The sequence below is a fragment of the Mustela putorius genome, unplaced genomic scaffold (assembly GCF_011764305.1).
Source record: "Mustela putorius furo isolate JIRA1106 unplaced genomic scaffold, ASM1176430v1.1 tig00003869_pilon_pilon_pilon, whole genome shotgun sequence".
Classification (NCBI taxonomy): domain Eukaryota; kingdom Metazoa; phylum Chordata; class Mammalia; order Carnivora; family Mustelidae; genus Mustela; species Mustela putorius.
In genome coordinates this window covers 10,038,246-10,055,567 of record NW_025422021.1, presented here as the reverse complement: position 1 = coordinate 10,055,567, position 17,322 = coordinate 10,038,246, and the positions used below count along the sequence as shown (strand labels likewise).

The following is a 17,322-nucleotide window of genomic DNA, read 5'->3' as shown; positions in this document are numbered from 1 at the left end:
GAGTTATTTGGAACTGGTAGTGAATCAAAATAAAAAGCACTATCACTCTATTTATGAAGGAAAATCCAACTACATGGATACATTTTGGTGTGCATTTTATTATCTTTTTGGAATCATATCCATATGAAGAAAAATTGCCCAAGTATCCTTTAATCTTGAAAGCTAGGCCCTTGCCTTGCTGTGTCAGAGGAAAGCAAAACTAAGTCAGTAGTGCTGGAGACATCCCTCTTCCATATGCACACCGACAGGAGAGGAGCTAGCGAGGAAATGCCTTTCGGCTGATGAACACAGGAGAATCTACACACATGTTAAATACAAATGGAAACACATCAGCACACACAAGTCATTAGCCTGGCCCTCTGGCTTCCACTAGCATGCATCTTTTCCAAAGGATCTCTGATTCAGTGGTGTAAGCGCTTGGTCGTGTTATGCCTCCTATCAGCAAATACCTTTTCATTCCAGAATGGAAAATGACGTGGGAATTAAATACATCCAATATTGATGCTTTATTTCCATAAGTCACCAATAAGAGAATGGATTTAATTTTAATACATTTATTTTTGTGTGACTCTTAATAAAACACTTTCAAAACATTCTGTACATTTCAAGCCACTTAGAACCGCAGTACATTCTATAAACGTGATTTGTTGGGATGAGGTGCCAAGATGTCTCTGTACAAAGATGTACAATATGTACAGTCACTATAAGTGCAAGCTGTGCAAAGCAGTCTAGAACACTAATTCATGCCAAGGCTTAGAAAACATTTCAACACTTAACACTAAAGCTCGAAACTGCGTTGTTGCTTTTTCCTGGGCAAATGATTACTTTATAAACAAATATATGTATATGTCATATAGAAAGAAGAGTCTGACTCCTCAGCTCAGTCAGCACCATGCAACTGACTGGATACATTACAGGGCTGCTCTTCTAGGCTTCTCTCTCCAGGGCACCATTTGGCCACACTCAACAGTTGTCTCATCACTGAGCTGCCGCTGCCACTGCCTTTGACTGAACTACAGCAATGCTAGGAGATTTAAATTTGGGGAGATAAAGGCCAAACTTGTTTTCAATGCCGGCGAAAGTGGCTGTGGCAAGTCTGTATCCACCGATGTGGTCGGGATTGGCAGGAGGAAGGTCTGCGATGCGTGACTTAGGTGTTGGTTCTGAGCCAGAGGGTTTGCTGTTGACAGGAAAAAGACAATGGTTAGCGTGCTCAAGACTGATGTTGGTGGCCCAGGAGCACAGAAGCACGTTTCCAGTCTCACCCAGGTGCCACAGAGAGGAGTGTTTGTCCGGCTACTTCCTCATCATCTATGCTAAATTTCTCATGATTTATAGCTGCTTTGAAAGCATCACGTTTTTGATTTGGAAAAGAAATGGCCTCAATTTATAAATATATCTACAGAGAACAGAACAGAAGAAAACACTCTTAAATAATAACACCCTCAGAGAAGTAGGATTGTGAGTGTTTTTCTCTTTCATGTTTTCCATATTTTCTGCACTAAGCATAAACTGGTCATAAAAAGTTTACATTTTTTTTTTTTCATTTTGACATAGGTCAAAAGCTGATTTTTAAGTGGTAGACTCATGAACGCTATTACTAAATTTAAAGACACATAGATACAATACTTACTTTTACACAATCTGAAAGCACAGAAAACCCTGGAGTTGTAAGATTCCTATTCTCACATCCTACTTTGTAGAAGTCCCTCTACTCCTTGTTCAACAGCTACTTCCCTATTTGGCCTTTGAGCAAGGAAGGGGGGTTAAAGGTTTATGAGCTGAAGACCCAGGTATGGGATTTGATCATCTCCTGAAAAGCTGATAACTGCTTGCTTTAGGTACAACCTTGCCCACCCAACAGATTCAACAAGTAATTCCTTTTCTTTACAGCACAGGCTTCAAGTGGCCCAACTTCTGACCATGATTTCACCAGTAATTATGTCCATAAGCATAACCTCTCTCGAAAGGTTTTTTTTCCCTGTTTGTTAGCTCTAAGAACATCTACACCTAACTATAATAAAAATAATGAAGTCTCACAGGTGTATGTCTTGATTGAGTCTTAGAAAGACTTGGAAAGAAAGTTTATAAAAGTGTTACTAATACAAATTTACATTATATCTGGTGAAAAGGCCATATCATGAAATTCAAATAATTAGGACCTAAATCCATGAAGCTCTGTATTTGCTTACATTAAAAAAAGACAACTTATTCACATTTAATTTGCTGCTTGCCTTCACTTCCCCCAAGTCACTGCTTAACCCTGTGTATGATGTCCCCTGACCAAGGTCTTACTGCCCTCATACTTTAGCTTCTCAAGCCCACTGGTTCTGTAGGATTCTCTGTCGAACCCAGTTCTAAGAGTTCCAAAAATGCCTCTGTAGGCCGAACAAAGACCTAGTTTGGTTTCAGTGCTTTCTTTTACAAGAAGTTGAACAGCTGCACTTACAGGCCTCCAAAATCAATGTAAAACCACCGCTGGAGAAGTTCATAGGTGACCAAGGTAACACCAAACTGGGGAGAAGATCGAAACACTCGAGCTGAAAAAGAGAAGGGAGTGGGGCTACTGAACATGACTGTGGCAAAGTCAATGGGTGAGTAATGGGAGCAGGTCCCTAACACCAGCCAGCCATTCTGTATGGCCGTCATCCCTACCTGCAGTCCCCTTCCAAAATGCTGAGGGCCCCTCTTCCCGGAGTATCTTCCTGAAACAGTCAATGACACCACTGTATGTCGTCTGGCCTGCACGGGCGGCCACTTGCAGTCTGGTCTTGATGACATCAGCGGGAGTCACCAGAGAAGCTGCAGGCACACCTTTCAGGAGAAAGACACATTTAAGTCATCCAAAGTACCTTATAAAGAACAGAAATACTGCTAACATCTAACATACAATTAGCAACTTAAACTGCTCTAACCAAAGTTTCTTAAACAGATGCCTGGGAACTCATGGAAAAAAGGATACATGAGCCTATTAGCTGCTTCCATATGGAATAAAATTCTTTTTTCTTTCTGAATTAGGAAAATCACTCTAATTGCATGATCCCAAAGAACTATGAGAGGAAAAAACGCAGCAATATTACTAGGACAATTCCCAAGTATTCTCATTTAGGTTTCAGTTATTTTACCTCCTTTTTTTTTTGGTAAATAAGATACAAGTATTTTTGTATATACTAAGAAATGAGGACACTGCCTGTTTAATAAGATGCTAAATGTAGTGGGGTTATTTTGCTGAATCTGTCACCTTACTGTGTAAGGTGAAGGTCAATACTCATATCCCCTCACCTGTTTGAGGGGCTACCTCGAGAGTAGAGTGGGACCCTTTTCAGACACACTTACATGACAGAAGTCATCACAACGGGAGCTGAGGAGGCTAGGCAACTAGTTAAGGAGCAATAGAAGAAGTGATCATCAAAAGGCCTTATCATCTACCCCTTGTGCCTGAGCTCCCTGGGGTCATGCTGAGACTGATCAGCAGTGGGACACCCAAGAGAGATTTCACAACCACATTATAAAAATATAAAACAAAGCTTATAAAACAAAGCTGGGAACAAAGGAGCAAGATAACATTCCTCAGAGGGATGATATTCAATTTGGCCTTAACACCACTGAATCCTTGTGGGGCAGATAGAACTGGCGGACGTGTGAGGACCACTGTTGCAGGATGACGCGATTCCTATCCCTCCGCGTGACCCTGTGCCGTATTTCCATGGAACTAGGTAAATTGCCTGTCTTTGGAATGTTCTTAATTTTAAATGTTCTTAGGGCCTGCCAGCAAGGCTTTACTGGTAAAAATTAGAAAAAATCATCTCTTGTTCTGAAAACTGACATCAAGTATCTGTGGGCAAGAAGTTGGTGCTGACAGTTCCATGGAAATGTTTACTTCCATCAATCACTGGCAAAATGCCTGTCCACGATTGGACTGTTCTTTCGCTGTTTCTTTGTTTTGTTTTGTCTTGCTGCTGACTGGAAAGCACAGGCAAGAGCTTGGAGGGAATATCCGCCGGCCCATTTACAAGTGGGGAGACTTTGGTGAGCACCAGAAAGGGGCTGCACAAGCACTCAGCGCCAGCACGGAGCAGGTAGCTTTCCCGGCTTCCGGTCAACTCAAGTAACAAATGCCAGAGAACATGGGATTTGCTGGACCCCCATATAAGGGCTCAGAGCCCCCGGGGAGAGTTTTGTAACCATCACAAGTCACTCCCTATCATCGTGGGTGAGAACAAGAACGTAGTCGGGCTCAACCCCCTCCGAACCCCACCATACACACTACGCTCCAGGAAGTTCTCAGGCTGTCGGGCTGTCTAGCCAGGGCAGCAGAGGAGGATGAATCCAGTGAGAGCTACGCAGTACCATGAGCCCAGCCAGTCAGACCGACGCCAAGCATTTGGACACTAGGCTTGAGTTTGTGTTCACCCTTCATGTTTCTATACTGGACCAGCAGTAATGGGGAACAAATACACGCCCTTTCCTTCTTCTGTCATTTCTGAGAGCTGGTAGAGCCAAGGACACCTGGTCCTCCACTTCTATCCCAAGTCAGCTCCTTCAAGAGGAAGGCTAGGCCTGTGAGATCGGAAGGAAGCATCTTAGTACCTCCCTGAATTTGTTGTGCTCCTCTTTCAGATGGAATCTCTTTTGTGTCTACTTCAGGAATTCAGACCAAATGAAGATCTTCATTTATGCCACTGACATTTGAGCTCCTATTATTACTACGCTGACCACAAAGGGAAAGTAAAAATGAAGAAGATGAAACTCTTGCCCTCAAAAAGCTCCCAGCCTAGTACAGAAAACAAACTTCTGCAAATAACTATTATAAAGAGAGTGTTAAGGGACAGAGAAGACATGCCAACTGCATATAGTATTGCTTACTTGTATCTAAAGAGAATGATGGTAGAAGGAACATGGATAGTATCATGGAGAAAGTTCAATTTTGAGCCAATCATGTAGACTTCATCATGCAGAAATAGCAAGTGAGGCATGCTAGACCTGGGCATCACATGAGGTACAATGAAGCAACTGATCTGATGAAGAACTCTTCCACCTTAATGCTTAGCTTGGATGTACCCAAGGTTTCAGGGGCACAGGAGACTAAGAAGCGTGTTAATGATGAAAGCCCAATTTAGATGGGCAGATCTAATTTGGCTCTGAGTTGCTAAGCTGCATTACGCTGTTTATCCACATTATGCAAATGTAATTAACTCTCATCAGAATTACAGCACATCCCACAAAGGAGAAAAAGCAATCATATTTAAACTAAGTCAGATACAAACAATAATCCTTCCAGAAAAAAAGGCGGACAGTACACAGACATTCTGTAAAGACCATGGAGGGGGAGGATTCTTTGGTTTAAAAAAAAAAAAAAAGTAGTTACCTGCCATGGCTCCGGCTGCAAGGAGATTCACACCTCCCACGTGTCCACCTTCATCAGCCAGAAGCAGTTTGCAGTGAGCATAAACAGGAAAATAGATGGCAGAGAAGGGAATGTCTCGGAGGAAACACGCTTTGGCACCCTGTCACAAGTGAGGAAATAGTACAAAACAGTTGTATAAACAGGGCCATGAATGCCCACAAGGGATCCGGGGGTGACAAGTCTTAGGTGTCCCCTCAAACAGCACGGGGACTGAGTGGAATGGAAATGGGAGGGGAAAGAGAGGGGCACAGGAAATGTACCTGGCTCAAACTCTGAGAAAGGCCGGAGGACCCTGGAGACCTAGAGTTCGTTAACTGGGTAATGATGTTATCCTGACAACTAAGAATTTTCTGACATTTCCGTACAGATTCAGATTTTAAGGTTAATAAAAAGTCAGGTCTCAAACCTCCAGGCTGCTTGTCCTGTGTGGCTTTGGTGGATGCGAGCAGGAGGCAAGATTGGGAACAGACTTGGAAACCTAATGTTGATAGCTTGATTCCAAAGCAACCAGCGAAGGCTGCCCACAAAACTAACAATTTGTCCATTCAGTGCACACAGCGTAGAGCCTGTGAACTACCAGTTGAGCTATAGGCAGTGGCAATGAAAGAGAAAGATGATTATTCTAGGGAACGGGAAAAAGAAACCACCAACCTTCCCTCCTCAGTCCCCAGGTCCTAGGTAGCAGAGGACTGTGGGGAACTGGGAAAAATTCTTTCAGCAGAAGTTTCCACTGGAATAGAAAGCCTCCCCGGGATAGCTTGCCTCAGTGACTGAGGAAAAATAAACACCTTCCTCGACTTGGTCAGTAGCCTAGCTATTCTCCCGCCCAGGGCTTGACCTAGCCAGCTGAAAACTCCCATCTTCGGCCTTCGTTTCCCTACTGGTTCTGTTTTCAAAAGACAAACTCAAACATAAAAAAAAAAAAAAATCCAAGGACTCTCTGAAGATGATACAGACAAGCAATATTAACAAATTTAGCTCTCAAAGGGAATTCCAAAAAGGATGGGAATGGGGGGTAGAAGGGAGGAAATGTGGACAGAATGCTCTCCAGATAGCCGCCACTGGTCTGCAGGTGTCCTAAGAGCCCTGTACCTGCCTGTGTGATTCTAGTCGAGAGAATTTCTAATTTCCAATTTGTAGCTACAGGAGCACATTACACATTTCTACAGTGATAGATCTATAAATAACTCAGATGCTGTAGAAACACAGTTGTCTAATAGCAGCCAAATTTACGTATTCCCCCCTTCTGCCAGGCAAAAGAATGGAAAGAAATACTCTTCCTTGTTTAAGAACAATCATAGCTTCTGCTCCATTACATCTGATCTGTAATGACGGGAGTAAGTACACCTGCAGGGAAGGAATCTGTTGACTGGCATTTTGTTAAAGGACAGTACACTCTGTGTTGTCTTTTTTTTTTTTTTCTTTTTAATGGAATTCATTATTGACAAATCCCACCACTTAACTTCTTAAAGACCCGAATTCTCCCAAACTCTACTACTGTTTCACTGTGGTCAAATTATTAAGACAAACAGAAGCTCCTACTGGGAAGATAACAATAGAGATAACTTAGACTCAAAATAAACACAGAACTATTTTGAAGTCCGAAAACAGACCAAAGAGAACACCAAAGAAACTTCTCCCAAACCTGCCATCAAATCAAAGGCTGTGAGGCTAAAGTGAGCAGGTCTGCGGTGCGGGCCTCCCTCCCGGCTCCCTGCCGGCAGCTTCGGAAAGGCTGAAGGGACAACGGGAGAGTGTGTTTGTATATCCTACTGCCTCGCATCAAAGTGTCCTGATTTTGTTTTTTTGTCTGGTTTTGTACTCAAGGGACTACCCTGCTGTACAAAATTGCTTTTCCACTTTGTGGGGAGAAGCCAGGTCTCCACATTCTTTCGTGTTCTATTGAGTACATGACAAGCTCTCTACTGAGACCGCCCGAGGGAATCTACTCACCTTATACAGACCAAAAAGCCCCAGGTCCCGAAGTACATTCAGGGCACTGACCCTGGGTCCTGTGGTGATCTCTCCAGCTACCTGCAGGCGAATCTTTACTATCTCCAGTGGATTAGTAAAGATGACTTGAGAGCCGCCAGCCTACAGGCAAGGGGGGGAAGAGACAGAAGCAGATTTCCAAATCAGAGACCGACTGGAGTGTTACCAAGAAAAGTCCAGAAAACCTCTACAGGGCACTACTTTACTGCTCCCTCTTCCCAGGGGAATGAGAGTCCCACACTTCGGCCGATGCTAGAGGGGCTCCCAGGGATGATCCCGAACTCAGTTGCAAGCCAATCTATGTTTGGGTTTGCTTTAATTTGAAATATCAAGGGTATTTCTCAAACCAGTCTTTCCAGAGTCAACCCAGCCTTATCCAAAATGGCAAAACTAATAAATGCATTTGGAAAACAAAGTGAAGCCAGATGAGGCAGAGGGGGAGCTCCCCAATTAAAGGGAAAGAGATGGTAGAAGCCTGGTCGGTATCTTTCATAAGCTGGAGGTAAAATTTGGACCTACGAGGGTCACTTTTCTCTTAGCAAGCACCCACTTTTAGCTCAGCCCCCTGCTTCTGCTTCCTCAGACTGTAGGGCAATTAACACAACTTTGCCCCACAGAGGTGTCTTCAGAGGGGAAAAGGCTCCCCTGGCTCAAATTCTAAAATGTATTATATACTGAGGAAAATTCCTGAGACAGATACATAACTAAAGGAGAGAATTTAGAAAGGCACTTTGAGTGCCAAGACAAAACTAGAAAAGCTCTGCTGGGAAATGGTACATCTAGTTACCATGAGTACAAGACTGGCAAACCAAAGCACACTCCACAATGGTGGTGAGTGACAGGGATTTGAATTTGGATAATGAGGGTGTATTTGCATCTGAAATCTGTTAACTAGTGTGTGGGGGGGAGAAGAATGTTTAACAGAACTGCTACCATTTTTTTTTCTTTTAGTTTTTGTAAGAAAAAAATGTGTTTGTACGGGTATGTGTATATGTGAAATATAAAAATAAAATTTTAAAGCATAAATATAGGGGCAGGTGGGTGGCTCAGTCAGTTAAGTCTATGCCTTCAGCTCAGGTCATAATCTCAGGGTCCTGGGATCGAGGCCCCCTCTCCCAGAGGCTCCCTGCGTACAGGGGAGTCTGCTTCTCCCTCTCCCTCTGCCTCCTCCCTCTGCTAGTGGCTCTGTCTCTGTCTTTCTCTTAAATAATAAATAAAATCTTTTTAAAAAATACAACATAAATATAAATATAAAAAATATATATAATATAAAAATGTATAAAATATAAATATAAATAAACTGTAAATATATATAAATATGTATGTATATATATATAAATATATATATGTGTGTGTGTGTATATATATATATATCTCCACGAAGTGAAAAAAATCTCATTTGCTCTTCTCCATCTGAACTGCAGCTGTTTATATGACACAAGCATAACCATAGTCATATAATCATACTGTGTAATCATAACTTCCCTGCGATAGCGTGGCACATGTGAAACAGGAACTAGGAAAGGCCTCACTGGGGCCCTCTAATTCCACAGGTATAGAAATCCTACAAATGATACCCGTGAAACTCACGTGCAGCATTCAATGACACTTCAACTCTCTAGCTTCACCCACATTCCTGTCCATGTTTCTAAAACCCACAGTCTTCCAGTCCTACTTCCAAGGGGTAGCAAGTCTCAGCCCATTCTCCCAACCAGCTGGGAGCCACAAACCCCTCAATTCTGCCTGCTCCAATCCTGACTCCTTACTCCTCTGGACCCCAACGTCCACAAGTGCCAACACTGCCCCAAGATTCCTTTCCACTCTGTGGGGAGCCTGCTGTCCTAGATTCCCCAGGGCCCTGATCCCCCTTTTGTCCACCAAGCACGGGGGCGCAGCAATTTGCTATCTCTCTCTGGGTTTCCTGCCACTCCCACCTCCACACTCCATGCCACTGGCACACAAGCCCTTGAATGACAACTGACCCAATTTTACATGTTGATCTGCCTGTGTTTCCCTGCCTTAATCTACTGCCTGCCCTGCAGGGAGGAGGAAGCATTTCAGTGTTTCAATCTAAGCAAGCAATACTCTCAAAAGGATTGCTGGGTGAAAAATTGTTAAAATGATAATCCAAGTAATTGCTCCCATAGCTAGTATTAAAGACCAGACCAACTGAAAAAGTTCACTACTTCCCTGAAACATCTTGTTTAAATAATGGTTGCAAAGACCATCCTTGGGAAAATGCACCTGACATTCTAAACTAAAGATTAAACAAAAAAACAAAACGGGGCGCCTGGGTGGCTCAGTGGGTTAAGCCGCTGCCTTCGGCTCAGGTCATGATCTCAGGGTCCTGGGATCGAGTCCCGCATCGGGCTCTCTGCTCAGCAGGGAGTCTGCTTCCCTATCTCTCTCTCTCTCTGGCTGCCTCTCCGTCTACTTGTGATTTCTCTCTGTCAAATTAATAAATAAAATCTTTAAAACAAAACAAAACAAAAAAAAAAGGACAGAAACACAAATTTTTATTATAATCCACAATCTGTGCCACCACAAGATGATGTCAAACCTTGTGCGCCATTCATTAATTATGGACATCATGTTTAAACAAATACAAAGTTCTTCTATGTTTTTAATCACTGGTGAAGTTTAACATCCCACAGAGCAGGAGTACTCCAGCTGGCAGTTCCCCACCCCACAGCTCCGCCTCCCCTCCTTGCCAGATCATTTGGGAAATCATGATCAGTTGACTGAGACCTGGGTTCCTTCAACAGTTCACATTTCCTTCTGAGTGTGACATGTAACATTTAACACATTAGCTGCTGTATGCTTTGAAGATCTGTTACCTAGAATGTGTACTAAGTCCTGAGAACGTAATGGACGTAAGGACCAAACTAAACTGATTTGCATTTATATATACATCTGACAAGTGAGCATGTAAACAAGAAAGCAATGACACTATAGCAAGGCACACATTTATGAGTGTGTTTCACACTAATGAACTCTATTAGAAGGAAGAAAACGTCTAGCAATTGCGTAGTCTGTATATGCCTTAAAAATACGTATTTTAAAAAACTTGGGGCGCCTGGGTGGCTCTGTGGGTTAAAGCCTCTGCCTTCAGCTTTGGTCATGATCCAAGGGTCTTGAGATCAAGCCCCACATAGGCCTCTCTCCTCAGCAGGAAGTCTGCTTCCTCCTCTCTCTCTGCCTACTTGTGATCTCTGTCAAATAAATAAATAAAATCCTTAAAAAAAACACAAAACTTTATGATAGGCCAGGAATATGTAGGCCAATAGTATCCAGAAACATTGAATAATTTTAGAAAAAATATTGTTATTTAAGTTGTCTAAAACTTTGGATATTTCCTAACACCTGAAGGGAAACATCCATGCCGAATATACACGCTCCTTTCCTAAAATCTGAGACTGACCACTATTTCACACATGTTAAACTGGAGACAGTGGGATGGGGGAAGGAAATCTGCAATTAATTCAACTGCTCTAGTAAGAATTCTAGTGACCCAGAACAAGGATTATGTTTTGTAACATTCTTAACCGTTTCCTCTCTGATAAACAAATACAGGAAAATAGCATTTCTCTTCTATTTTAAGGCTCTACTGATTGTAAGTGATATTATTACATTAAAAACAGCTTTTCCCAGAGAAAAACATAGTAAGCATAATCAATGAATATAATGGATTTCAGAAGTATTTAAATGGTGAAATAAAAATATGGTAACTTTTCAATGGGAAAAAGCATTTGTATTTTTAAAAATACACTAATATGTTTGCTGTTCTACAAATATGCAAGGATGTTTGCTACTTTAAAGAACAAAACGAAACAAAAAAATGTAAATGCCCAATAAGGAAATAGTTAAATAGAAACAATTATAAGCTCTTAAGCAATAAGATCTGGTAATAAAATTATGCCAAACATAAAATATAGGTATGCACTGATCAAAATTAGTTTATCAAAATTAGAATGGCTTAGGCATGGAAATATTGGTTGCCTTCTGGAAAGAGCAATGAGTACATGAAAGAATTTTTAAAGCATAGCCTATTGTTCCTTTTAAATTCTGAATCATGAAATGTATTAACTACTCAAAAACAAGAAAAACAACAACAACAACAACAAAAAAAAAAAAAAAATGAGAAACAGAACTTGTCTTAGAAACAATGGCTTCCTTTATAGATAGATCCTCTCTCACATTCTTGCCCATGATAAATTTCTTAATTTATATTACATTAACTGCCTCTTAAAAACTAGTCAGCACTAGTTATCTGCTGATCTGAAACTTTAAACAGGCTTACCCATCTATGTAGATATGAATATCAAATAAATCTAAGCAAATATAGCCCATGATCTGAAATAATAAAGATATATAAAATTTCAATGAAATCATGATGATACACAGCTCTATACTCGCAAATGGACTTGGTCTACTTTGACATCCTGATGCTTACAATAGGTAATACCAACCCATTCAACACGTTTGGTGAATGTTTTCAATCACCAGATCACCAAAATTAGCTTCTAAACTTCTAATGGTGAAATCTCCCTCTTCAAATTTGCTACTTATTCTTATAAAGAGAGGCAAACAATAATATTAAAACTTTGGGAGGCTTTCATTTTTCATTACTATGCATGAATTACAAAAGACACAATAATAGAGAACAAGTCTCATTTTAAATGAAAGTGATCTACAGATAACAGAAGTGGAAAGAATGTAAACACTTCCATTTAATCTTGTGTCACATAATTATTTTTTTAATGAGAAAATAAATCAACTAAAGTGGATGGTAAAAATTAGGAGAAAAAGGATGTAATACAGAGAAGTCACCGGGCCTCTGATGTGCCTGAGGCCAAAGGGTTGCACACAGGATTAGGCCTGTTCAACCTCCTGCCCTTAAAATCCTACCCCAGGGGCAGAGTCCACAAAGAGGCAGGGGGCTTGGCTCTGCTTGTGTCCAGTCTCCTGTTTCCTTTATTCTTTGATCTGTTTTCTCCTGTCTTTTGGAACTATTTCCCTCTAACCACAATCTGAACAATTCACTATAAAGTCTTCCCTATAGAGACCGATGAAAAATCTAACTTTAAGGCCACACCAGGAACTTGAACAAAATATGTGCATTTAAAAAAATCAAGCTAATGGGGCACCTGGGTGGCTCAGTGGGTTAAAGCCTCTGCTTTCAGCTCAGGTCATGATCCCAGGGTCCTGGAATGGAGCCACACATCGGGTCCTCTGCTCAGGGGGAAGCCTGCTTCCCCCCACCACCCCCACCTGTCTCTCTGCTTACTTGTGATCTCTGTCTGTCAAATAAATAAATAAAATCTTTTTTTAAAAAATCAAGCTAATTAAAGTCACACAAGTAGCTGTCACCAGGACTGACTCAAGAAGAATAGGAACAGTGACTCTGTCTCACATGCCATCAACTAAACATTCTTAGATAGTTTATAAAGCCATGGGAAATGCAATGGTTCTTTCTAAAATAGCCTAGGATCACGAAATAAACTGCAATTTGCTCTCTGCTGAGTCACTGATCTATGCCAGGGTGTTAGGATATGAATGAATAAAACCACACATAGCCCTTACTAGGGTAAGGGAAGTCAAAACCTCTGCGTACTTATCACAAAAATATATACGGACTCTGAACTTGTTCACCTATATATGTGTGCTCAGGTAAGTATCAAGTGAGCATCACTGAGCATCAAGTGGGGAGCACAGTGATCCCTGCCATGGAAGTTGGAGATACTATTTCCAACAACTCTTCAGAGATATGCAGACTCAGTTTGCTGAGGAAGACCCAGCATAATGGCTGGTCATCGACGAATCCTGGCCCTAGACTTAGTCAATGCTCCAACGAATGAGGGGACGTCTTGCTGCACCTATGGGTGTGGACACCCATAGGCCGAAGGGAGGAAGCATGGAAGAATAGAAAGATTCTAGGTTTGTTGACCTATGCTGTCTTTCACTTTGTAACCTTGGACAGGTCATAACCGTCCAGTCCTTGGTTTCCTAATATGACAACAGGGATCCCAACAACTGACCCTATGTACCTCACAGAGCTCTGTGACACGAGTGTGAGAGCACCGTGCAGACTGAAAGCAAGCTCTCAAGGGAACAGATGTATTCGTCAGGAGCTATGTTTACACAGGGCTAAGAATATCTGCAACACGATACAATTACACTAGCCTTTTGCTGAGCACTAAATATGTTCTGAGTTAAAAGACTTCTACCCATTCAGAAGTATACACTCTCTGAAAGAGGGGAAGGTGATCAGGCAGGTATGGGCTCTGGTTAGACTTTAAACAGAAAAACAGGTACGTACCAATGGGACATTTTAAAAATACATATAGATTGGTTTATTTAGACTAATAAACTTTCTGCATTTTTGACTTAAAAAGACCTTACATTTTCTTTCCCTTTTAAGTTTATAGATATGTCTAAGAAACTCTATGTAATCTTTTCTTTGAACAAACAACCGCAGAGGGGGCAGGTCAACATGGTGGTAGAGGAAAACTTGGAACACACCAAATCCTACAGCTACATATAGAACAATTCTCTCTGGGGGAAAAAAAAAAAAAGTGAAAACTAGCTCGACAGTCCTCCACAACAACGGGTAAAAAGACCACACTGAGACAGGTAAAAGAGGCAGAGATGCAGTATGGCCCAAAACCCCACCCGCACTGGGATGACCCACAAGCAAGAGTGACCCGGTTGTACAGAGACAACCCGTGAGGAGCAAAAGGTTCAAGTTCCACATGAGGCACCCCAACCCTTGGGACCTGTACCAGAGAGACAAGTCCCCAAAACATCTGGCTTTAAACACCAAGAGATCCAAAAGGCTAAAGGAAACTGAGTCTCCGCTTTTAGAGTGTTCATGCACACACTCATTCACCCTATGACCCAGCACAAAAGCAGCAGGTTAGAGGGCACTGAGACCACATGTGATGGAGATTCACTGGCTAGGCAGAAGGCATCTCCTGGAAGAAGAGAGGTCTGTTGGAACCCTCTGAGGATGAGGATGCTGACAGGTACAATTCTGCACTCTTCTCCTGCCTTGGTAGTGCTGGCCCTAGTAGGCATCATTCTTGCACTCTTCTTCTCCTTGCTAGCATCACTTGTCCTAACCTTGCACTCTCCTGGTGCCTTGCTCTGCTAAACCCAGTGGGCAGTCTTACCCCAGCCCTGCTCACCCTGATAAGTGAGCTTATCCTGGCTGAGCACTACCATGAGGCCCTGCCAAAGCACAGAGGGGATGACCCTTGAGCATTTGTAGTCAGGGGACTGCCATTTCTGGGCCCATGGGACTGAAACAATTGGAGAGACAGTTCTTAACAGGCTACCACCCCCACGGTACACAGGCAACAGACAGAAACACACCCCCATCTTCCTGTGAGCGTTTCTTCAAGACTGGGAGAGTCAGCTGTTTTGCTTAATATAGAAAAACAAAGAGAGAGAGTCAGAGGAAACAGGAATGTGTTCCAAATCAGAACAAGACAAAATCCCAGGAAAAAAATCTCAATGAAATGGAGAGAAGTCATTTACCTAATAAAAAAGTCAAAGTAATGGTTATAAAGATGTTTACCAATCTCAGGAGAAAAATGAATAAATAATAGAACTTCAATAAGTGACATAAAATGTAAGAAAGTACAAAAAAGAGGAGCTGAAAAATCCAGTAACTGAACTGAAAAATAAACCAGATGGATTCAACAGCAGACCAGATAAAAGAAAAGAAAGGCTCAGTCACCTAGAAGACAGAGTAGTGGAACTCATCCAAACAGAGGGACAAAAAGAAAAAATTATTTAAAAAGTAAAGATAGCTTATGGGACTCATAGAACAACATCAAGCAGAACAGACTGAGTAACAGGAGTCCTAAAAGGAGAAAAGAGAGCAAAGGGGACAAAAAACTTATTTGAGGAAATAATGGCTGGACAGTCTCCTAACCAGGGGAACAAAACAGACATCCGGACACAGGAAGTCCAGAGAATTCCAAAAGACATGAACCCAAGCAGATTCAAAATAACACACATTACAATTAAATCTCAAAAGTTAGAGACTCTGAAAAGCAGCAAGAGAAAAAAGAACTTGGTATAGACAAGGGAACCTATGAGATTATTAGCAGTTTCTTCTTCTTCTTCTTCTTCTTTTTTAAGATTTTATTTATTTATTCAACAGAGAGAGAGAGATCACAAGTAGGCAGAGAGGCAGGTGGAGGGAGAGGGAGAAGCAGGCTCCCTGCTGAGCAGAGAGCCTGATGCAGGGCTCAATCCCAGGACCCTGAAATCATGACCTGAGCCAAAGACAGAGGCTTAACCCACTGAGCCACCTAGGTGCCCCAATTATTAGATTTTTCAACAGGAACTTTGCAAGCTAGAAGAAAATGGCATGATACATTCAGTACTGAAAGCAAAAAATTTCCAACCAAGACTACTCTACCTGGCAAGATTATCATTCAGAACTGAAGGAGGGAGAGAAAGTTTTCCAGACAAGCAAAAGCTAAAGGAGCTCATCACAGCCTAAAAAGAAAAAACTGGCCTAAAAAGAAATGTTAAGGAGACCTCTTTAAGCTGAAAAGAGAGGGTACTGATTAGTAACCAGATAACATTGAAAGTAAAAATCTCATCAGTAGAGGTAAATATATAGCCAAAATAATAGACTAACCACTTATAAAGCTAATGTGAAGGCTAAAAAATTAAAGCAGTAAAAATAACTATAACTACAAAAGGAGTTCAAAATGGTGATGGAGTAGGAAACCTTAGTTTCATCTGGTCCCAGGAATTCAGCTAGATGGCTATCAAATCATTCTGAACACCTGTGAGTGAACTCCACTGGAAAAGAATTGCTGCAGCTCTACAAATAAAAAGCAACCACATTCTGCAAGAATGACAAGATGGAAAAGCTCACCTCAAAAGAGAGAACAAGAGGCAGTACCAACTACCTAGGACCTAATCAGTATGGATATAAGATGTCAGAACTAGAATTCAGTATAACAATTATAAAGATACTAGCTAGGCTTGAAAAAAGCGTAGAAGACACTAGAGAATCCCTTTCTGGAGAAATAAAAGACCTAAATCAAACAAACCATAATCAAAAAGGCTATTAATGAGATGCAATAAAAATGGAGGTTCTAACTGCTAGGATAAATGAGGCAGAAGAGAGAATTAGTGATATAGAAGACCAAATGATAGAGAATAAGGAAGTTGAAAAAAAGATAAACAACTACTGGCAGGCTATCATTCAAAATAGGAGAGATAAAAAGCTTCCAGGACAAAAAGAAACTGAAAGAATTTGTGATCACTAAGCCATCCCTGTAAGAAATATTAAAGGGGATCCTATAAGTGAAGACAGAGCCCAAAAGTAACATAGATCAGAAAGGAACAGAGACAATATGCAGAAAACAGTGACTTTACAGGTATTACAATGGCATTAAATTCCTATCTTTCAATAGTTATTCTGAATGTAAATGGGCTAAAAGCCTCAATCAAAAGACACACGGTATGAGATTGAATAATTAAAAAAAAAAAAAGCAAGACCCATCTATAGGCTGTTCTCAAAAAACACATTTTAAAATATTTTTTAAAAAATATTTTATTTATTTATTTATTTATTTATTTATCAATCAGAGAGAGAGAGAGACAGAGCACAAGCACAGGGAGTAGCAGGCAGAGGCAGAAGCAGGCTCCCCGCTAAGCAAAGAGCCCAATGCAGGACTTGATCCCAGGACTCTGGGATCATGATCTGAGCCAAAGGCAGACACTTAACCAACTGAGCCACCAAGGCATCGCTGCAAGAGACTCATTTTAGACCCAAAGACACCACCATATTGAAAATGAGGGGGTGGGAAACTATCATGCTAATGGACATCAAAAGAAAGCTGGGATGGCAATCCTTATATTAAACAAGTTAGATTTTTAAACCAAACACTGTA

At 41.4% G+C, this 17,322-nt stretch overlaps 1 protein-coding gene across 4 annotated transcripts in view; it reads right to left on the bottom strand.

The window, feature by feature from the left end:
* Positions 1–538: 538 nt before the first annotated feature.
* Positions 539–17,322, bottom strand: part of SLC25A12 (solute carrier family 25 member 12) — a 205,810-nt gene continuing 189,026 nt past the window's right edge. For all 4 annotated transcript variants that reach the window (XM_013052068.2, XM_004744072.3, XM_013052067.2 and 1 more), the window contains 5 exons: positions 7,361–7,501; positions 5,369–5,507; positions 2,656–2,814; positions 2,450–2,540; positions 539–1,180 (listed from right to left, as the gene is read on the bottom strand). In XM_013052068.2, coding sequence (XP_012907522.1) covers positions 979–1,180; positions 2,450–2,540; positions 2,656–2,814; positions 5,369–5,507; positions 7,361–7,501 — 732 coding nt within the window. In that variant the 3' untranslated portion in view covers positions 539–978. The remainder of the gene's footprint in view (positions 1,181–2,449; positions 2,541–2,655; positions 2,815–5,368; positions 5,508–7,360; positions 7,502–17,322) is intronic.